At 32.0% G+C, this 23847-nt stretch overlaps 2 protein-coding genes across 4 annotated transcripts in view; one reads left to right on the forward strand and one right to left on the reverse strand.

The window, feature by feature from the left end:
* The window catches only part of Best2 (bestrophin 2), an 86859-nt gene extending 69916 nt beyond the window's left edge, over positions 1 to 16943 (forward strand). The window contains exons 5-10 of the mRNA XM_088256882.1: positions 1188 to 1426; positions 8047 to 8175; positions 11677 to 11784; positions 14083 to 14319; positions 14991 to 15264; positions 15345 to 16943. Coding sequence (XP_088113008.1) covers positions 1188 to 1426; positions 8047 to 8175; positions 11677 to 11784; positions 14083 to 14319; positions 14991 to 15264; positions 15345 to 15898 — 1541 coding nt within the window. The 3' untranslated portion in view covers positions 15899 to 16943. The remainder of the gene's footprint in view (positions 1 to 1187; positions 1427 to 8046; positions 8176 to 11676; positions 11785 to 14082; positions 14320 to 14990; positions 15265 to 15344) is intronic.
* A 629-nt stretch (positions 16944 to 17572) lies between these two features.
* Positions 17573 to 23847, reverse strand: part of Ldh (Lactate dehydrogenase) — a 46220-nt gene continuing 39945 nt past the window's right edge. For all 3 annotated transcript variants that reach the window (XM_088256884.1, XM_088256885.1, XM_088256883.1), the window contains exons 3-7: positions 22466 to 22583; positions 21069 to 21193; positions 20640 to 20865; positions 19926 to 20167; positions 17573 to 18799 (exon numbers count right to left, since the gene is read on the reverse strand). In XM_088256884.1, the coding sequence (XP_088113010.1) occupies positions 18635 to 18799; positions 19926 to 20167; positions 20640 to 20865; positions 21069 to 21193; positions 22466 to 22583 (876 nt within the window). In that variant the 3' untranslated portion in view covers positions 17573 to 18634. The remainder of the gene's footprint in view (positions 18800 to 19925; positions 20168 to 20639; positions 20866 to 21068; positions 21194 to 22465; positions 22584 to 23847) is intronic.

Genomic DNA, 23847 nt, shown 5'->3' on the forward strand with positions numbered 1-23847 from the left:
TGCCAACAGGCTCGAAGAAGGGAAACTCCTTACCTATTCCTGAACGCGATAAGGGGTGAACAACGTCATACGGTTGATGTCTAATATAGGCAGGGACCGAAGAAGTGACAAGCTGTGAGCGTCTGACCCACATGTTAGTGGCGGTTCACAAACGATGGGAGTTGACAACTCCATCGGGTTACATATTCGGGTACTAGTGGCACACACCATCCCTAATGGGTATCCAGGCTCATTAGTTTAATCCTATAATCGGTCATCGCTTGACCAATGACAGCGGATAACAGCCCTAGTTAGCTAGGCGACCTAAGGTGGATAAAAACTTTATAGTCAGAACGACACCAGACAATGCAAGACAGTAGAGTTGTCGCCAGTTAAGAATGCAAATCTATCATAGGGTGACCATGGTGAAAAAATATAAATATATTAGAATTTATTTTAAACACTATTTACTCTTAGTTTTGATTTAAACATAGACACCAAAATAAAAATGCAACAGTGTAATAGACGTCTGATTTTTAGTCTGAGCGATGCGTTTAATATAAAAACGCAGACAATATATGAACAGATTCAGGGCAAAGAAACATATCAACAAAATATTTTAACTTATTAGTTTTATTATATTAAAATTATAATAAAAAGCCACCTAATAAAAAACCACAAAATTATAATAATTCGTATAACTTAATGAATATAAAATTTGTATTTTTACTTCGTTTATTAAATGAATATTTACATATAATATTTACAACTCGTTTATTCTGAATATTTTTTTAAATATTTAACACGACTTTCTTGGTTTGTCCAGACAAAGCCCTTCCTTATCCCAACTTCGAAATATCAGACATGGTCACTGTACACTGTACACTGTACAAACAGACATGCAGCCAATCGAAATGCGTGATTTTACTACCACATTTACATGCTTGCATATAACACAAATGATTTCTTATGTGCTAGTTTTGCATTCTTATGTGGCGACCAGTATACCAAAGCGATATTGAATATCACATATTTATGTATGAATTTCTCTACCAAAATATTGATTTAACTTGCGATTTTATGTGCGCCTGTCACTTATGGAATTTTCGCATGCAATCAATCAATGTATGATATATTCATTTTGTTTTTTGCGGCGTTCGTTTTCAAAATGACTGATTTCCATATTCGTGAATGCTTTCTTTTTACAGGATTGATGTTGGAGAGTGAGCGCAAAGTGTTTGAAAAGATGGACGGGAAGAGTCCCATGTCGAAGTACTGGATGCCTCTAGTTTGGGCGACTAACATCATCAACAGGGCGAGAAAGGAAGGCCTTATCTCTAGTGACCACATAGTCCAAACCCTGCTCATGGAGCTATCAGATATTAGGAGGAGACTGGGAGGACTAATAGGATATGATACCGTGTGTGTGCCGCTCGTTTACACTCAGGTGAGAATCGTCACACAAAAACTTATATAGTTTTCTATAATTTTTTCATCAATATCCACTCCTTATGTCGAATACATTTGTGGAGATCCTCACCAAAACGTTACATTTCCTTCATAAATGATTTTTTAGTAATCACGAATTCTAATTTGTACAATTTTAACTTTTTGGTGCATTTTAATGATTTCATATTGGTTTAACACACGATTGGTCACGTTTTGTCACAACTTTAAATAAGATTTCGATAGAATATAGTAAACATAACAGATTTGCGTTTAAATTATTTTTTATGCAATATTGGAAATGTAACTTTTTGATGAGGACCTCCACATGTAAAGGGCAGAAAACAGTCCAAAATGCTTTTAAAAAACATCATATTAAATTCGTAACATAATATGTGGGATACCTGCTATGATATGCAACCAGCACACTAAATTTGGCGATCGTACCTTTGCTGTCACGGGACCGATGGCGTAGATGCTCTTCCACCAGTAGTTAGAAATAGTGAGAGAAACGTGATCTTTAGAAAAATAAAAAATAAAAACGCATTAATTTGATAAATCATTTTTACAATCTATTTTCCCTTATTCAAGCACAGTGAAGCGCCCTTGAGGAAGTATAATATTACGAAAATAGCTCCATGTAAATTAATCAAATTCATTTTTTTTATTATTATACCTATGTTCAGCCGTCGATGTACCTAAAAAAATACTAAAACAATTTAATATATATGTACTCTTAGTGCTAAATTTATTTACACCAACGACTATTTAGAAGAAAAAAAACGTAATGACGGATACACATCAGAAAGTAGCTACTAAACTCGGTAGGTACGTTGGAAATTGCCGAGATTCAATTATATAATACATAAATTAAAAAAAAACACGTGAATTAAAATAACATTCGGATCAAGTATACTATTGATAAATAAATAAATAAAAAAACATTTTTTCAATACATGTTTTTATTAGTTTTTCGTTATTATGTTCTTATCGATAAAACATTCACCTACATTAGTTTCAATCACGATTTTTTTAAGGACTTAAATGATTACTGAACTGTTAAATGTGCATACACTACGTACAATTATTTGATGCTTCATAAATATATGTATATACATATGCATAAAATAATAAATAAAATAAAATATATATATATATATATATATATATATATATATATATATAAAAATATATATATATACATAAATATATATATATATATATATATATATATATATATATATATATATATATATATATATATATATATATATATATATATATATATATATATATATATATATATATATATATATATATATATATATATATATATATATATACGTAGTATAATAACTCTAGAAACATGTTGATTTTAGATACGGATACTCTAAATACTCTAAGTAAATACACTAAATAAAATAAAATCAGAATGTTTGTTTTTGAATGTTATAATACGGTAACGGCTGAGTAAATAGTTTTCTTAATTAAACGGAAATTAATAATTTGTAGACATACGGTTAGAATAATTTACTTGCATGCATTTTCAATTTCAATTTTTTTTTCGTTTGATATTCAACACTTATGAACGGAACAAATGGTATAGGAAAAAAATGTCGTTTTAATTTTCTTGCACGTAGATCGATATTTAAATTTTGATAAAATTTACCCAAAATTATTATTCTGATCATAATTGCTAATCAAAGATGAATAGGTCTCTGCACCAAAAAATAGAACAAGCTAACGAAAATTAGACACTGCTAATTTTTATAAGTTCCTGTTAAAAATTTCATCTTGTTACGAAAATCCGTACAAATAGATACTCACCCTCAGTATACGGTAAACCCCCCTATAACGCTGAGATAGGTACCGCGTTTTCAATGATAACGTTGTAGGGGGTTAATATTATCAAATTGTATTTTAATTTTAAAAGACTTATTTCAGTCATTTCCGTTGGTTAAAATATTTAAAAAATCATTTTTTAAATTAACCATTTCTAACATTCTCATTGATAATGCGGTACCTGTATTTACGTTATAGGGGGTTTTACCCTAGTTAGTTTAATATTTCAGGCCGCATGTGTATAGTTCATATATGCCAAGTGACAATGCCGTATACGGTTGTCCTCCTCTCTTCTTTTTCTAACTTTTATCCTCACCCACGGAGTTTTATCTTGTTCGTTAAAAACATTCCGGAATAAACGAGATTGGACGGGGAGTAGAACCATCGAGGCGCTATTTAGAGCTGCCCCAGACAAGGGCAGTTACTTTCAAGTGATAGTCGACGTCAGAAGAGAAAAGTTAATGACATAAAGCCAAGATGATCAATGCCGTACTTCTTGTACCAGTTAGGAGTAATATTAAGTTAATATGAGAGTTAGACTCTCATGTATTTATTTACTAACTTTAATTGTTGAAGAATGACTATCATAAGTATGTATATGTATGTTTGTGTATGTGTGTCCACGACAGCAGTGTAGTGGTAAGGGCGTTTGGATACCGTTCTGAAGGTCCCGGATTCGACTCCAAGAGGGGTTAATAAATAATGCTTATTTTTATTCTCAAATAATTATAAAAAAAACTGTAAGAACTTTTTTATATTTCGTGATATATAAATACTTATGGTAAAATGTATTTTATCCATGTACCATAAGAGAGAAACGACCATCGTCATATTGTGAATGAACTCGTTGTTATGAGAGCCACATCAAAGTGCGTGCTAAATATTGAATACGTAATTGTTATTTCATTATTCATTCAGTTTTTTTTTACTTGAAGCTGTCCTAGAAAGACATAATGAATGGGTAGTAAGTACAAAAATTCAAATAATACAAATTAAGTATGTCAACCAGTATTAAAATTAGCATCTATGTCACAATTCTTCCTTAGAAATGATCTCAGAATTAATTTTAATAATGTAACGAGTGCTTTGTACACATATGTATTTCATATATTTTTGTATGTACTCGTATGTACGAGCCTACATAATATTCAATGATAAATTTTATCTGAATTTGACTTTCGTTGGCCTTTACTTTCGAAGGTAAACATCATCGCGGATTGCATATTCGAAAAAAAATGCAACATTCCGATATGGTAATCGCTAATACTCAATTCTTATGAAATTAAACATGGGACAAGCCGACATTCCAGAAAGTAGTTTAATTGTCAACAAAACGATCCAGTGAATATTTGATACAAAATGCGGAAAAACAAAATGTAGAATCTAAATATGAACTTGAACAATAACGAACGAAGAGAAATTAATATGAAATTCAAATCCGATTAACACCAAAGCGAAATTTTTATTGTTAATTTAATCTATCCATTTTAAATATATTGTGACACGTGTTTCGATACATTCATCATCATTACCAATTATACAAAATAATGCAATTTTAATATTGTTAAATAAATATGATACTATTATTTGTATTCAATAAGTTTAATTTAAATTGAAAATGAAAAGATAATATATTTACAACGTATTGTAGGTAATTTAAAATTTTCTTTTCAATATCTGTTTTGATAGTAAAATGAATGAAATTTTATAATTTCTTCATACAATAAAATTAAATATTCGTTTGTACATCGTAAATTTTCTAAAGTTAATAAGAGATTGCTTAGAAATTTTGATGTTTGAAAACGACGCAGAATGAATGGAATTACATTGTACCATGGATTTTAAGGAAATTAAAAATGAATTTTTATTATTTTTAAGTTCATCGGACGGACTTTTAGAAGTCAAGAAATCGTTTTTTTTTAAATGTATACAGGTATAAAGTATGTATAAAGGTATAAAATACAATATAAAGGTATGTATAAAGATATAAAAAAATTTATAAATATCGCGGTTGCCAGAACCGGTTCAAATATTCTTCACAACCCATCGGGGGAACAAAGTGGTTAGCGCGTTGGATTAACATTTATTATGTCCTAATAAGTTTCACGCAGACGATCACACTCTACCGAATTAAATCATATGTCTTTATGATTAAATTAACTCAGATAGTGTCAACTTCTTTAATTTATGTACGAGTATAGCAGGCCTCTTTAGATTTTCATATTATAACATATTCTGTTTATGAATTTTCTTATTGACCATTCAATTACGAATATTGTATGTATGTATATACTCTGGGAATCGACATCTCAGGAGGCTAAATCCTGTTAAAAACAGGCCGCAAGGCCTACAACAAGATGAAGAAGAAGAAGAAGAAGGACATATATACAGTGAAAAATATAACTTGAGAGTCTTAATATCTTCCAATGGGTACTGTATCCAATTTGCATTGACTTGAATGATCTTATTTTTTAAGGGCTTATTTACAGAATGGCATCAGAATACTCATGTTAAAATTTATAAAATATAATTTAAAATATAAATATCAATTTTATAATTGACTGATTGAATGGTGCTCTTGCTAATACGCATGAATGTTCTATGAAACATAACGATACGTAATATTTTTCTTATTGACCATTCAATTACGGATATTGTATATATGTATAATACATGCTCAGGAATCTCCATTTATGAATCTTCGCGTCACAAAAAAATCTCGTCGAGTTGTCCGAGGTCAAGCGAGTTTTTGGTTATCTTCAATACTGTAATTACGATTGCTATATCGACAAAAAATACAATGTCAAGGCTAATGTGTAGTTGGGTTGTTAAGTACAAGCCTCGAAGATGTGCGTAAGTGTTTATGTACACAGTGTATGTGTATGTATGTGATGTAGGTTACCTTGCTCTGAGCGAAACACGTGTACTGTTTGCCACCGTTATATTCGAAATATTCGGCAACTCTACATTACGGCTGTCCAAACTCAAAACACAGTAAGGGACATTTTTTTGTTGTACGTTTTTTTTGCATTTTTGGACTAAGTAGATTCTACTTAATCCAAAAATGCAAAAAAAACGTACTTTAAAAAAATGTCCCTTACTAAGTTTAAAGTTTGGACAGCCGATTATCGTCTAATTCTGGATGATAATGTGGAGTTGCCGATATTTCGATAATATCATCAATTCTTGGCCACACGAAAAGTAAGTATCTAACTCTTTAAAATTCTATCAATTGGGGCCTCTTTTAAAGCGAGGTGATATAATATCAGGTTTTGTAAAAAAAATACAGAATACACCTTGCAGTCACCTTGCGGTTTTTATTTGCAAAATCCATTAAAAAATAAAATCATCGATTAATTCGGGAGTCGCTTCGAATATTACATATTCATTTTTAATTTAAATTCTATAAATTTTTTAAATCTGTTGTGTCAAGTGTTTCGATGCACCCAACACTATTATCAAACAGCGTTTGCAAAACATATAGAGTTAAACCGTTTTATTTGAGGGTAAGAGCCGTTACATTTTTTTATCATGTTATAGACTTTCTACTAAATTAGTAACCTAAACATTTTTACAATTCGAATACTCGTTAACTTAACTATATTTATATATTATAGTACCATTTAAAGTATTATTTTAAAATGTTGTAAACCTAAAAAAATGCGATTTATATCTTCTAATGACATCGTTATAGATAATTTTGCTTGTGTTTGAGAAGTTGTATCCGGCAAATGGATTAAAAATTACACCATTGACCAAAACATTGTTTCATTATTTAGTACTTTTAGAATGTACCTGTCTAAATATTGGGATGTAAGCTTTTAGATTCCAATTAGAACAATATAAAAAAATATACACACACATATATATATATATATATATATATATATATATATATATATATATATATATATATATATATATATATATATATATATATATGTTTATATATAGATATATATATATATATATATATATATATATATATATATGTGTATATATATATATATATATATATATATATATATATATATATATATATATATATATATATATATATATATATATATATTATAAAAAAGGGGGGAAAACATCGCAAGTAGCCGCAATAGCTAGCGTAGTGACACGACCACTGCGTAACATTATCTGCGCAATACTGGCGGAGTAAACAAACGTAAACGTATATTTACAAAGCACGCCAAATACGCACACATAGAAACGTTTGTGAATTGGTGATTTTATTCCCGATTTTTTCACAAATTATTTATTTCTCTCGCAGCAAATGAATAACTTTATAATACAATACTTTCACGTAATACATTATTATATAACAGAGGAATACAAATTTTGAGCCCGTATCTATTACATTTTACATTGATATTTATATATTTGAAAAGTCGAGTTGTATTAAATACATATCACTGGGAGGAGAAGATAAATAAAACATTTTTTAATTTTTTTATTTAAAATTTATTTAAAAATTTGTCCGCCTCCGTAGTGTAATGGTCAGCACGCTCGGCTACCGTTCTGGAGGTCCCGGGTTCGATTCCCAAGGGGGGGTAAAAATAAATACAAGTGATTTTTTCACTGTAATATTTATTCAATATAACCATGGACTGGTACCTGGAGCGGAGGGCTGATCACCTTTCCTTCATGTGTAAAACGATCATGATAACACTGCGTTTATAAGACACAGTGCCCTATGCACCATTGGGGTGCGGATAAGGGTTTTATTATATTTATATATTATTTATTTAAAATATATTTTTTAATTTCTAGGTGGTGACCCTGGCTCTGTACACTTACTTTATCGCAGCCCTGATGGGTAGACAGATGGTACCCAACCAGGGAACTTCTGGAAAGTACGAAGATCCGGATATATACTTTCCTCTCTTTACAGCCCTACAGGTATGTTTTATTAATCGTTGAAAATCGTTATTTGTACTTTAAAAAATATATTATACCCGTTTTAATACAGATGATTTAATTTTATAAGAATGGAATATAAAAATCTGGGAATCTAAATGGGTAAAATAATACAAAAAAAATATATAAAAATAATATAAAATAATACCCATTAATAAAAAAGTTTTATATTTTTCTTAAACTTCTTGTACAAAATATATGTATGTATATTGACGGGCTTTTTACTGAAAAGTAATATTTTCCAATTAATATAAGTATAAACGAAAAAAACATTCATTACAGTATGATTGTACAAATAATTACAAAATTGTAAATTTACAGCATTTTGAGTTTGTCCAATTTTAACATGTTCACAAATCCGGATGATCTCCAATTAGGAGTTATTTTTTACATTATTTTTTGACATCTTAACAAAGATGAAGAAGAATATGGAAGTCTGGGCATTTGCAGTGCTTAAGACTGTTGTGTTCCGAGTTTGATCAATATATCTAGAAGTTTCAAGAATTTTAATAATGTGGTTGTCAATCATGGGTAGAATTGGCAAACGTTACACGTGTGTAAAGTGATCACTAAAACCAGCCTGGTAGAAGGATTATGCAAGATGTTCAGAGGGAAGAAATAAAGGAATCCGAGAAAGAAAGATATGATAGACAGTTAGGGTTATAATGATAGAGGTTTCCACATTAAAAATAGACACAGGAAAGATCGATTTTTTCATCAGTGTCAGACAAATTTAGTTTTCGTAATCAAAGGTAAAAGTGAAAAAAAAGTTCCTAAATTGAGTGTTTTTCTTTAAATTTTACTGTTGAATTTAAGCATCAGCCGTATTTAGTGTATGTGTTAGTGGAAAATCCTCTCACGCGGTTTGTATACATATGCAGTAACTCTTGAGGTCGCGATTGTATTGCAAAATACCTTTATGGTTTGTCTTTATATAACCGATAAAGAGTATAAACACAAAAGAAAACTGTTATAAACGTAGATTAGCTGCAATAATATTCTCGGTTTATTGTTGCAGACGGTAATAACAAATTTCAACTATTATTCAACCAGCGCATATACACGTTACTCTATATCACAAGCTAATATTGAATGAATACATATATTTCCATATAAACAAACAGTACCATCTCCGTACGTGTCGTAACATTGGATTTTCCACAATGCGTATACTACATTCATCTCCATTGAACTAAGGACATCTCACGGATATCTCATCACTAGATTCAAAACAATTATCACACTGAAAACTTTATTTGTCAATAGTAGGCAAAATGCGGTGTTATGGAGTTAGCAGGCTTTGCAACATGGTTGATTTTTCTAGAAAAGAGAAATTTGTAATAAAATGAACCATTTTACAAAAAACGGGTAGTATTTGAAAGAGACGCGTTCCTAAGCTTGAATTTCTCGCCAGGTCAAAGAGATCCTCTAAACTCTGAATGCCGGTCCAAGCCTTTATGCAAGTTGAGACTTCCGCTTTCAACTATATCTCTTCTGCCATCCGCTTTTCATGTCATTATTTCTTGGACAAGCTGGTTCCAGTTATGCCTTATGTTGTATCCCAAGAACGTAGCCTTCCTTCGCTTGATTAAGTTTAGTTATCGACGAGTTGTTCTTACTCTACCTTGGCAGCACCTCCTCATGTATACATATACATGTACATATATGGTCAATCCTTTCAAACTCTTTTTTTTTGTTAACTTCCTTGAGAGATGACTCTTCAAAGCTCTACATTTACTTATCATTATTGACAAAAAATATGCCTTTACGACTATGCATCTCAATTTTATATTTTTATTCCAATTGCACAATGTTTATCAATGCATATGTATATTCAAAATTTACCAAATGATAGTCCTTTCAATTACTGCAACTTTTAGTAATATGATGATATCGCGAATACGTTAAAACTTATTACAAGTCGATCAAACTAGTAGTTCAAAGTAACTAGTCATTAATTGAGAGTTTATGGTGAAATTAAGTTTTTTGTTTTTCAATTAGTAATTTGAATGTTCAAATTACCTCACTTTTTTATGTTTTATCGAGTATCAGTTTTTATAAATTGTTTTGTGCTCTTGAGGAAATAGAGCAAATACAATATTATTTATTTTTATTCCACCAAAAATATGAACATTCATATGTACTTTTGAAAATACATATATATTATAAACATATTTATATTCTGCAGGAACGCTGTTGCAACGAAGACGATAACGCACAATTACTGCACAATGTAGCCATTCTATCTAATGGTAAATTAGAATGTGCACATTGAATGACATGAATAGAAAATGTCATACCGATGAAATAGTTTAACGATAGATTCGACTAGAAATCGAAAACAAATGATTTCGCACAGAAAAGAAAGATAAATCATAGTACATTTCAACTAGAGATAGGCGATATTTTTATACCGGTGACTTAGATGGTCATCGGCTATACCGGCAACTTGTTTTAAAATCGCCGCAACAGCCCCGAGTCCGGCGTAATGTTGATATTTGAACTCGACTAAACTCAGATAAAAAAACGAATGAAGACGTCCAAACACGATCGTAAATTCGTCGGACGGCCAATGCTGTGACGCGATGCATGTCTGTTATTGTTCGATCACATTGTTAGACTTTACGTTTTTTTTACTCCTAATTTTGTGTTAGTTTGGTGTGTACTATTTTTATGTTACTAATACTTTATTGTAATTATTTTATAGTACTAATGTTGTTTTGTTAATCTTTGTTTGTTTGATGATATTTTACTTTTGCTTTCCCTATTTGTATGAGGACAAAAAAGTCAATTTGCTATTGTATTTTGTATTTTTATTAAATAAAATTAAAATAAACTTTGTGACCTTTTTATCTTTATATACATTGGAAATAAAAATTAAAGGTTTCTTTTAGTGAATAGATTTACAAATAATGTGATACCAAAAATACGCACGGGATGGACGAAATGAAGCAGCAACCAGGTCGTTATTAAACGAAGCGGTGACTTTCAAGTCACCGTCACCGGTATACCGATCACTTAAAAGTTGCTGTTTAAGCTCATCTCTAATTTGAACGCATTTCATGTCTTAGATGAAATGCATTTCACTGTTTAATTGACTGAGATGTCAAAATACATTACCAGGCTCCTTGGCGTAGTCGGGTATATACTCGATTGCGAAACTGGCGTTGCGGGAAATTCAAGAAATTTTCATTTTTAATTGGTCTGGGTGTTTGTAATATATTTTTCACATATACCTTTCCTTTCCTAACTATCACACCTGAGGACAAGCCTTATAAATACAGGATTGGTGGGTTATTCTTTTTTGTTATCTCTACAAATCTCAAATAAATATTTTATTGTTCAATAACCTGTACTTTGAGCATTTATATTTTTCCAACGTACAACATGCGGAACCTAAGTGGTGTATTGACGTATTCATAAACGATTGAAAGATAATTTGATTATACTGTTTTTTATGTAGAAAATCTTGTTCATTTGCAGTTCTGTTTCTACGTCGGATGGCTAAAAGTAGCAGAAGTGTTAATTAACCCATTCGGAGAAGACGATGATGATATTGAACTGAACTGGTTGATTGACAGACACATAAAGGTAAATTTCAAAATGATAAATGCTAACGAATTCAATGTTTGTAAACGAACAACTGCTCTTTAAAATAAAATAAAAATATATCAAATAAATTATTTATAAATTCATCATATTGTGAAATAACATAATAACTTAAATATAAAAATAAATCACTTGTGTAAGACCACTTTTAGATTAATTCATAATAACACGACTAGTTTCGAAAACTACCGATTTAGTTTCGAATCTAGTCATGTTAACAATAATAAACTCAAGAGTGGTCTTATAACATATAAGGGTTTATTATTATATTTTAATCTATGCATTAACTACCTAAATAACAAACCAAGTTTTTTTTACCCTTTCGTTACCAGGACTTTTGGGGTTACTAGAAAAACCACGATTTAAACATAAATAATTCAAAAGTAAAATGTGTTCGAAAATTTTATGTAACTTTTCGTAAATGTATGCAAGTTGATAAAAAAATGAATAACTAAATGTCTAACCCAGGGGTTCCCAAAGTGTGCGCCGCGGCGTCCTGGTGAGCCGTAGAATGTAAAGAGGGGCGCCGTGAGTCAATTTTTGTGCCTATATTTATATATATATATATATATATATATATATATATATATATATATATATATATATATATATATATATATATATATATATATATACAAATAGCTTCGTAAAGTAGGGCGCCGTGACAAAATACTATACTTGTAAGTGCGCCGCGGGCTGAAAAAGATTGGGAACCCCTGGTCTAACCAGTATTTACTATTCGCTTAATGTCCACCTCCTTTTTACCCCGTACGCGTAACACTGAACATCAAACGATTCGCCGATATAATTGTCGACAACCGGTGTTGAAAGAAATAGTGTAGGGGCGCGTGTAATTTACAAATACAAATAACATTATTTTAATACTTTAAAATTTTTTATTGCATATTGTTCATTAACCTTGACACGCAACAATGTAATTTTTGAATAATATTACAGCTTTACATAACATACTTTTCGCGACAGCAAAAATGGTTTAATGTGCTTTGTTTTTCTCATTTATGTTGAATTGTTTTTTTAATATTACAAGTATTAGTAAAATAATAATTCTAATTCTTTCAAAGTCTAAACATAGTATGAATCGAAAAAAATTGCACAACCCTAAATGAATCCCTAACATACTTATACTTTTATAAATCATAACGTCAGATCCGACGGATCCGGTATTTCTCGGTAGAGCACCGAAAGCCGATATATCGGATTTTGGTAACCAAAGGGTTAAATATGACTTCCGCCATTATTCGTGTACACGTTCTTATGTTAACGAGTTGTATTTTATGTATCGTAAAAAATATCTTTATTACAGCACTACCTAGCTATTATTCATTTTGAGCGGTCTCCTGATAAAGTTTATTTTTCCTTTGTCGTACGTTTTAGATATTTCCATAAAATCGTATTAGCCCCCTTAAATAACTCTACTACTTTACATTGAACCTGAACACAGGGACTATAACACTAGGCTCAGTTTTCATATTTCCTCAGAGAAATTCATTATCAAAACAAAATACACGTGGAGCCGATAAACACAACAAAGTTTAAAGTAAGGTTCTTACAATAAATTGCCTATATCCAAATTAACCAGTTGCCTGATAAATATAAAATAGAACCCAGTCAGGGATTCAAAATGAATAAACTGAAAAAATACTTTATTTAAAGATTGTGTTAGTGACTAAGTTATATTTTCAATTTTTTTTCCTTTAAACATGCTTCTTCCCTTATGTTTTTTTAAATATGCCTGTTTACTGTACCTTTTATTGCTTTATATTTTACATTTTGCCGGGTGTTTTATTATTCCTTTTTCAGTCTTCTTAACCTTATTCCCAAGTCCTAAAATGAGTAATGGAAATTACTCATCGGAAATATTATGAATGTGACTAATGTGTGTAATATGTTTAAATAAATAAATAAATTATTGTTTATAACATTTTGAGTGTGTCCAAATACTTGTTCACAAATCTGGATTATCTCCAATAGTAGTAGTAATTTTTTATATTATTATTTGACATCTCAACATAGATGAAGAAGAATATCGAAGTGTGGGAATTTACGGGGCTTACGACGGCTATAGGCTGGTTTAAGCGATCACTATACACATGTGTCACATTCACCAATTCTTCCCATGATTGACTACCACATTACTCAAATTCTTTGAAGTTCTATATATATGATCCAATTTCTGCTCAATAAAAAAACTTCTTTCAAAATCAAGTTTATTTATTGAGGTTATGTATTATGTTATATCGCCCGTTCACGTGTTGGCAGGCCGCGTACATGATAGTGGACGAGATGCACGAGGAGCACCCCGAACTGCTGCGCGACCAGTACTGGGAGGACGTGGTACCCAGAGACCTGCCCTACACGCTGGCTGCCGAGCACTACCGAAGGGCGGAGCCCCCGGGCTCGGCCGACCACTACAAGGTGCCCGAGGCTGAGGCCCTCTACGCCAATCTCAACACGGAACCGAGAAAATCTCACGCGGATGACACATATGCCGATTACGTAAGTTAACATTGCAACACCCAACAGGGATGACGGGGATCATGGGTTAATAGCGGAAATTCACCACAGAAGCTCTAAAGCTTATCAAGAAACAAATAAGGATCCTAATCAGGACACTGCAGACTGGGGAAACACTTGCCAAAAATTGGACTACATGACTCCCCAGTCTGCAAACTTTGTATGGAGGATAACAATACACCAATCCACATTATCAATAATTGTGACGCACTCGCTCCCAAACGAAGTCACATCCTTTAAGGACCACTACTAGACTCCGAGAAAGAGAAGCTCTTACCGCCAAGACAAGTCGTGAGCTACATGACTCATGTAGGTCTTGAGAGTGAGCTATGATACAGAGAAAGGTCACAATAGACCTAATATGGTCGCAGTGACATAAGGGTTTCAAGATCCCTTGACCTCATATTAAAAATTAAAAAAAAAAACACCCAACCAATCACATTGATCGAATCCAAATTTAAATCATATTTAAATATTGCTATTGTAGTGGGTGGCTAAATTAAAACGAACGCGTATTCAAGTGCAACATTCTGACAATTTTTTAAAGAAATCGGTGAATAGGAGATTAAGAATTTTAAACAAACTAACATTTAAATTTTGATTCATACAGACAAAGAAATAGAATAATATCAATTTTGCACACATTTTTGCAGGAAAGTGTCGACACCCCTTTGGTAGAAAGAAGAAAGAATTGGTTCCAACGGCAAATTTCTCGCATGGGGTCAGTGCGCTCATCGTCCACTGCCTATTCCTCCGGAGGATTGTTTGGTAGGAACAGGCACAACTCTGTAGTCTATGCTAACCCCGAGGTTGGGGTAGTTTCTTCTCCCAACGGCACCCACCCCCCGCCTCTACAACACAAGATGTCTCTATACGACAGGTTCGTCGGCCGGAAATCAGTTAGGAGTCAGCACTCAAAACGCCAGGGTAAATAAAACACATTGAAATACACACAATACTGGTTTGGCTTTTATTTTCGTTCACTTACTTATCCGCTCTTATTTTAGGAACACAAAAGATGAATGGTTCCGCAGTGCCCACAACAGTAAAAAATCGGCCACGTATCCCTACACCTGATCGTGAACATCAACGGCAATCACCCATCGGAAGTAATTCTCCGGTAGGAGTGGCTCTGATGGCGCATCATTCTTATCAAAGTGAAGTTCCAGTATTAGGAGCACTCGTTCTATCGCCAATTCAAGAATTGGACAGCGGATCTGTTAATAACACTCTTCATCCTAACCAGCCTGGAACCACGGCGTTGGCTCAGGCCGTTCTCTCTCCTGGGCTGGGAACTGTTCTGTCTGCCCCTACTCCAATGACCTTTACACCAGTAACGGTATCGCAAATAGTCACTCCACCGAGGACTCCATCACCCAGACCAGCTATAGCGGCGCCTACTGAAGCTGGGTCCAGCACTCCTTCCTTGCCAGAAACATCTGCCACAGATTCAGAGAACTCTAACGATTCAAAATCCATTAAAATTTCAAAATCGTCAAAATCTGACAGCAGCCATAAGCAGAGTGGTTCATCGGGAAAGTGGGGTGAAGTTTATGTTTAGTATATAATCAAGAGGTCTCTAGTTTGATTGCCAAGGTAAGATGTCATAAAACGAGTACATTAAATGCCGATCCCTTAGAAATGCATGGGTTGAAATAACCATGCTATGTAGGCTGTAGTATTAGTATTCTTAGGTTGATAATAATTATTTAATGTGAGATTACATGGATATGAGTGAGAGCATGAATGTAGAATGAAATTTGTTCTATGAATTATATAAGGCTCCATTGCGGTAATCAAGCCTACGACACACAATTTGGAAACTTACTTGGGTAATATTGCCTTTTGGAGTAGGTACAAAAGATCCTGGAACATCAGATTCCGTACTTACAGCAATAGTAAGAGAAACTGAGCCTGTGATAAACAAAACACGAATGTGTACGAACTAACCGGGAATGGATCCTAAAATTACTTACTCAGACGGATGTCAAATAAAAATATTATTTATTTTGTATATTTACTGTGATTGTTTACGGATATTTACATATTATCGATTAATGCCACCGGTACACACTTCCATTAGATTGTTTTATTTTATAAAAAATATGTATACTAAACGGTGCTTTTATGCATAAATTAAGGAATTTAGGTGAAGCTGTGACCAAACGATTTCTGTAAATATTGTTATGCGAATGTCGCCATCAAGTTTATTCCTTTGGACAAAACTGCAACCAGGAACTACAAGTGATTGCATGTGTCATAAATATTTTAAGTTAAGCGCCTTTACTGAATTGTTGTGATTTTCTTTGCGCAGATTGTTATGAAAAGTAACGCAGGTTGTAAATAATATCAATGTTATGTGTTTCTAATTGGATTAGATTTCACAAGATAAACTTAAATAGTATAATTTTTAATGTGTTGAAAATTAGTTAGTTCATTTTTTTTAAATAAATGTTTAATTATACAAATTGATATCAGTATCGTGCTGAAATGATTTTGTATTTGAGATGATGTTGAGGAAATTATGGGTTGATTTAAATAAAACATTTTTTTGCTGACAATGTGTATTTTGGGTTATTATAGAAATACAGTATACATTCCAAAAAGTGCATTTTTTATTACTAATTGTGTAAAACACTCGCATAGTTATCTACTAAAACCTTACTTTGAGTAAATTTGTAGTAGTTAATTATGGTAAACCTATATTTAATTCAAGGATTCTAATGCCGTGCTTGTGATATTACGCTAATTTATTTTAGCACACAATTGTAATATATTAAATTTCTAACACACATCTACAATTTTATGTACAAAAATACATGCGTACGAACATTCATCGTAGGTACGCATGTATAATATTAGCCAAGTTGCAAGCAGTGAATGCCAATCTAGAAAAAATCTTCGATTGTTGTTATATATAAGATATTTTATAACTCTAATACATACATAATATAAAGATGTTCAATGGCGTTCTCAGACACCGAATACACATGTTAGTGTAAAGATAGAAAATCTCTCTATATCTAGTCTACAAAGAGAAGTAAATATAGTTTATAATTATAGGTACATACATATCTATCATCTTCTATATAAGTAAAGAATCCCTACTATTGATCTCAAAATCTTACCATCCATTCTTTTAAACCGTGAAAATTTAGTTAAGCCAGTGCTTAGTACATATATTTATAAAAATTAGGTTATAAATCCCTTTTATAAATCTCAAAATATTACCATCCATTCTTGTAAACCATGTGAATTTCTTTAAGCCAGTGCTAAGTACATACTTACATATTTATAAAAGTTAGGTTAAAAATCTCTCCTATAAATCTCAAAATATTTTCTTTCATTCTTGTAAACCGTCTGAATTTCGTTAAGCCAGTGCTTAGTACATGCGTGTTTATTTATATAAGTTTAAAAAATCACAAAATATAGTTTTATCATATCATTTTTAATCCCTAATCGTGCTCTAATAATTCAAAACTTGCATCAACAAAAGACAATAGCATTTCAAAGTACATAATGAAATCTAGCATAGTACAAATACGTTTATTTTAATCACTAGGTATGTGTTTCATGTTTCAACAAGAGCCTCGAAAATTTAAAGGCATAATTTACAATTTTCTTCATTATTACTTGTACATTAATAGTTACAGCTACACAAAATACTGATTATTAGTATGTATTTATTAATTACCTATATTTACAGTCTTATAACCATATCGGTTCAAAAATGCAAAGTAAAGGAAATTATAATACCATTATTCATGGATTTTGTTTTTTTTTATAAATGAGGTAGACGTTGTTAGCGAAGGTTTTTATGACCATTCGAGCTTAATTCCAGGTTTACAACATTCATTGATTACACGATACACCTAATATTCCATCAAATATTTGACTTAAGAAATTTCCACAGTGACATACATCTACTAGCCATTGAACACTTAGGTATGGGACACACTGCAATCACACACTTTGCAAGCCGAACGAGGGATAGAGCTTACATACTTTCAGAGACAATTACTCCACTACGTAATACAATAAAAACATCGCAAAGTGATCCAATCAAAGTTATAATCCTTTATGAAAATCATTATAGGTCATTTTAGTTATATGATATACAAATGCATTCAGCCTGATTCGTTCACGCATCATGCACAATACTGACTAGAAATAGACATCCATATAATGTTAGTTTAAAAATCTGAATAAAACATTGTCAGCATATATTATATTTGTGAATAGATAGCGAATATTATTTTTTATAAAAAATAAATACAATAACGTCTTGGAGGTGCGTTTACATCTTTAGATTCAGTTGAACGCCGTTCAGAAGCTGCGCCGACTTGTGCAACATTCCAATCTCCTCCTCTGTCAAGGGTTGCTTCACAATGTGCGATATTCCCTTAGCCCCCAAGACGCACGGCAAGGATAGGAAAACCTCTTCGTCGATTCCATGCTGGCCCTAAATAAGTAAGGAGCACAATATGTAGAAACAGTTTCAGAGTGAAGCAAAAACATTTAGCAAACAGAAGCATCGCACACAAAACAGAAATATTACGCATTCAAATGTTACTTACTAAGTAGATAAGTTTAGTTAAACTTACAAACTCCAATGAGCGCCAAAGATGAAAAGTTTTATATTTTTAGACAAACCCGCCGACAAGCAATCATTTAATAGCATTGAAAATATGTTTTAAAAATTGGATAATGAAAATATTTTATTAATAAAAAAATAAAAGTGAATATTTTTTTAAAAACTCAAATGATCGCAAAGTCCATTTTGAATAACATTAAAATCTATCAAAATGTAGCCAATATCTGGAAAAAAATTACAATATTATGTCTTTCATTAGATACGAAATATCGCCAAAACATTTGGAAATCAATGATTTTTGTAAATAATGTCAGTAATGTATTTTGAATTCTTTTAAGGGATACTGATTAAGTATCAACAGCCAGTATACAAATATGCAATTCACATAAATTTGCCGCAGAAGTTTGTCATTCAATGGATTTGTGAGTAGTGAGTAGTAATTAATAAGTAAGAATCTGATTTTTGCCAAAATTAGGCTAATTCTCAGGCCTAAATCATATTTTTAAAGGTCGAACGACAATAGTTAATGAATTGAAAGCTTTCATTAAAGGAAGACGCATTAAAACAGATATGAAAATATTTGTGACGTTTTCAATTCTATGTGGTTATTTGCAGCAACTGGATCATAGCACCTTTAATTTGAACATAATATTAAACAACCACAAAAAAACACCCATACCCATCATCCTTAATTTAGAGTTTCAAATCAGTATTCATAAATATCCCTCATGATTTGAGTGAAATTAATTAATTGAAACTAAATATACTTGAGAGAGATGAAGCAACGCATAAGGTAAAGAAGGAAGTGCTCTTCATTTGAGACAAACTTTGGAAAAAATTTCCTTATTTTGCATGTACATTTGTATGTATGTGTGTAGATTGTACAATATTTAAGATTTATGGGTATTTTTTTTTAAATTGGTCATAGTTCACATTCAACATAATCGCTAGATTGGTATGCGATAGGTATTCAATTGATGTTTTGGTTCCTTACTTGAACGAGAGTAGAGACGGCGTGGATGCTTCCAGCGTTACGAAGGATGGCTTGGGCCAGGTTGGCAGTGCTGAGGCCGATAGCCCACGAGGTGTAACCTTTGAGACGGATAACCTCGTAGGCGCTCTCGACCACCTGCTTGTGGAGCTCGTGCCAGTGTTCTGGGTCGTCGACTTGCCCCACTTGAGGGCACAGATCCCGCAGCCTCACGCCAGCAATGTTCACTCCGGACCAAACAGCCACTGAAATTGGCACAAAATTATAAACGACCATATACATGTGTACTTACATAAAAAATACAAAAACCGGAGACGAATACTGTATATTCCTTAGACTGGAAGACGCATGACATTTTCATCTTTCGGGAACTAGTCTTAATTGAAAGACTACAATATGTAAAAAATCATTCCTTCCTGCTTTAAGGATATAGTAAAAAACAAAAGTATAAAAACAGGACAGTCTACTAAAAAATTAACAGACTGAATTAAACAATTGTTGCTCTAAATTTGGACAAGGACCGGGAATAATATAGGAGAATTATCTCTAAGTCCAATTTATCTCAGATAACCACAACACTCAATACCAATCAAAATGGGTATGTCAGAAATATATTGATTGTTAATTTTCTCCGCTTCGCATAGTAGAATTTTAGATTTTAGATAGGTCAAATAGGCATTTGATGAAGGTATCAATCAGGTTGACTATAATAATTACCGCTGCTGTCTCCATGCTCCCCGATGATGAAGCCATGGCAGGAGGTAGGAGCCACTCCAAGTTTGTCAGACATCAAGAAACGGAATCTGGAGGAGTCCAGATTAGTCCCTGTGCCGATAACTCTGTTCTTAGGGAGGCCGCCGCTCAACTTCCATGCAACGTATGTCAACACATCCACAGGGTTGCTGACGACGAGAAGAATTGTGTTGGGACTGTACTTTATCAGCTGAAATAAAGGTGAAATAATGAACCCTTCACAGAATGTAGCATTTCTGTTCTATCTTTGCCTAGCCTCCAATTATTTGTTTTGGTATTTCATTAAGCTATTAAGAAATAATTTTATATACTTATTCATTCCTAGTATTAATTTAAAGGAATATGTATTATACTGCTTATTTACACTATCATTATTAAAATCGCAAAAAATACCTGTGGAATTATGAATTTAAAGATGTCAGTGTTTCTTTGAACCAAATCCAAGCGTGATTCCCCTTCACGTTGACGAGCTCCAGCTGTCACAATGCAAATAGCTGATCCGGCAGTGAGTGCATAGTCTAAAAAACAAAGCAAAATTACCAAACAAGAAAATCATCAACCACTTTTTTTTTAATTTTCCAAATCAATGTTTAATATGAAGCACATGTGATAAATTATAGTTCGCAAATAAACGAAAAGCCTTGAAAAAAGCAAATATGGGCATGACGTTTCTTGAATGACATCACAAAAAATTTGCATAATTAAAACATGAATACATTTTGTCCAAAGTGTAGTTTGCACAGATCAGAAATTACTGAACAATGACGTAGGATGACAAGGAAATCATCTTGTGAAAAGAGAGAAGCAATAGATATCCAAAAAAAGGAATTCTCATGTACATTTGAGTTGCAGAGAATGTCAAAGATAAATTTTCTATGTAGGAGAACTCAGTTTTACGTTAATATATATATATATATATATATATATATATATATATATATATATATATATATATATATATATATATATATATATATATATATATATATATATATATATATATATATATATATATATATATATATATATATATATAATATATATATATATATATATATATATATATATATATATATATATATATATATATATATATATATATATATATATATATATATATATATATATATATATATATATATATATATATATATATATATATATATATATATATATATATATATATATATATATATATATATATATATATATATATATATACATATATATATATATATATATATATATATATATATATATATATATATATATATATATATATATATATATGTATATATATTCCTCTACCTCCTATTCACACCCAATGGTGCATAGGACGCCGCAGTAGATTGATGCAGTGTTATCTTGATTATTTGCCCTATCATCAGTTCCACACTTCAGATTCTTTGATTTAGGAGTGGAATATATTGAAGGGAAACAGATAATGTATGTACATATAAAAGAGCATATAACATATAAGTTCAAGGGCATCATTGGTTTATGTAGAGAAAATTGAGAATAAGTAGTAGGTAGGTTCAATTAAATAAGGAGTATAGTAGAAATGGTTAGGGTGCTCAGAGATTCAAACAAATACGATATACCTACAGCTAATGTGTGATAAACCCTTGCAGATAAGTAATTTATAAAATAAATCTAGCTGCTTGCACTAGGGAATTGAACCCGGGAGCACGGCACGGTAATCAAACGCGTTACTCCTACATTTCAGAGGTGGAGTAACCGAAACGACAATTAAAACAAAAGTAAGATACATTTAAAATAGATTTATTGACCTGAGCCAGCGTGAATTTTGGCGTTCCTCAGAAACATGGATCCATGCTGAAGATCCATCATCTCACCCTTCAGCTTGTCCTCCATAACATCCACCAGCACTACATCTCCAGTAACTTGCTGTGAAGAAAACATTTAAAAAAAAACTAAAAATCACATATTTTTATCTTAAAAATGGGTTGGAAAATCGACTGCTTGCTATGAGTCATCATCACAATGTTACAGATAACAGTTAAAAAGTATCTTTTACCGAAATGGCGGCGCCATCTGTTGAATGTAACAGCACACACATACTTATAACATAGATTTTTAATACATTCATTGCTTCACGTGTATTGTTAAATTATTCGTCTTAAAACCCTTATCCGCACCCCAATAGTGCATAGGGCACTGCATCATATAAACTCAGTGTTATCTTGATAGTTAATAATGAAGGTAAGATTATCAGCCCTCCGCTTGAGGTACACCAGTCCAGGGTAATATTGAATAAATATTAGAGTAAAAAATCATTTATTTATGACCCCCACCTGGGAATCGAACCCGGGACCTCCAGTACGGTAGCCGAGCGTGCTGACCAGTCTAGGGTAATACTGAATATATGTTAGAGTTAAAACTGAATATTAGAGTAAATTTAAACTAAATCTGAATATTACAAAAGAAAAATTTCCTTTCAATTTTCTCTTTTTTTTATTTTACCAGACTGAGCCAAAGCATATACAGTTAGGGCGTTTGTGCACTACACGGAATTACAGGGAATTTTACTGTCCGGCACGTCAGTTAGGATATAAAACGGATGATTGGCTTGGATTGACTTGCACTTTGTTCATCTTTCTTCGGATCGGTGCTCTTGATCGGTGCGTGAACACGTTGCGCGTAAATTCGATCATGTTTTGAATATTGAAAGCATTAACTTTGTGGATCATATTGATATATTATTTCGAGAAATAAAAATACTTTGTGTTCTGATCCACTCACATTTTTACTAACCAACTAGTTTCGGCAACAACCTGTTGCCCTCTTCAGGGTTACATTTATTACTAATAGTAATAAATACATTTATTACTAATAGTAATAAATGTAACCCTGAAGAGGGCAACAGGTTGTTGCCGAAACTAGTTGGTTAATAAAAATGTGAGTGGATCAGAACACAAAGTATTTTTATTTCTCGAAATAATATATAAATTCGATCACGCTAAACTGTCGTAGTCGCTTTCATTTTTCAAAACCGGACTGCCGGACGGTAAAATTCCGTGTAGTGCACAAGCGGCTTTAGTAATATATATTTATGAAAATCACGTTGTGGTACTGTAACACAGACAATGCATTAGGCATCACTATATAATATGAAGTAGGTCAAAACAATTCTCTCATAATATCAACGTAT

The sequence above is a fragment of the Brachycentrus maculatus genome, unplaced genomic scaffold (assembly GCF_059751285.1).
Source record: "Brachycentrus maculatus isolate JH-2025_06_01 unplaced genomic scaffold, ASM5975128v1 h1tg000068l, whole genome shotgun sequence".
Lineage (NCBI taxonomy): Eukaryota > Metazoa > Arthropoda > Insecta > Trichoptera > Brachycentridae > Brachycentrus > Brachycentrus maculatus.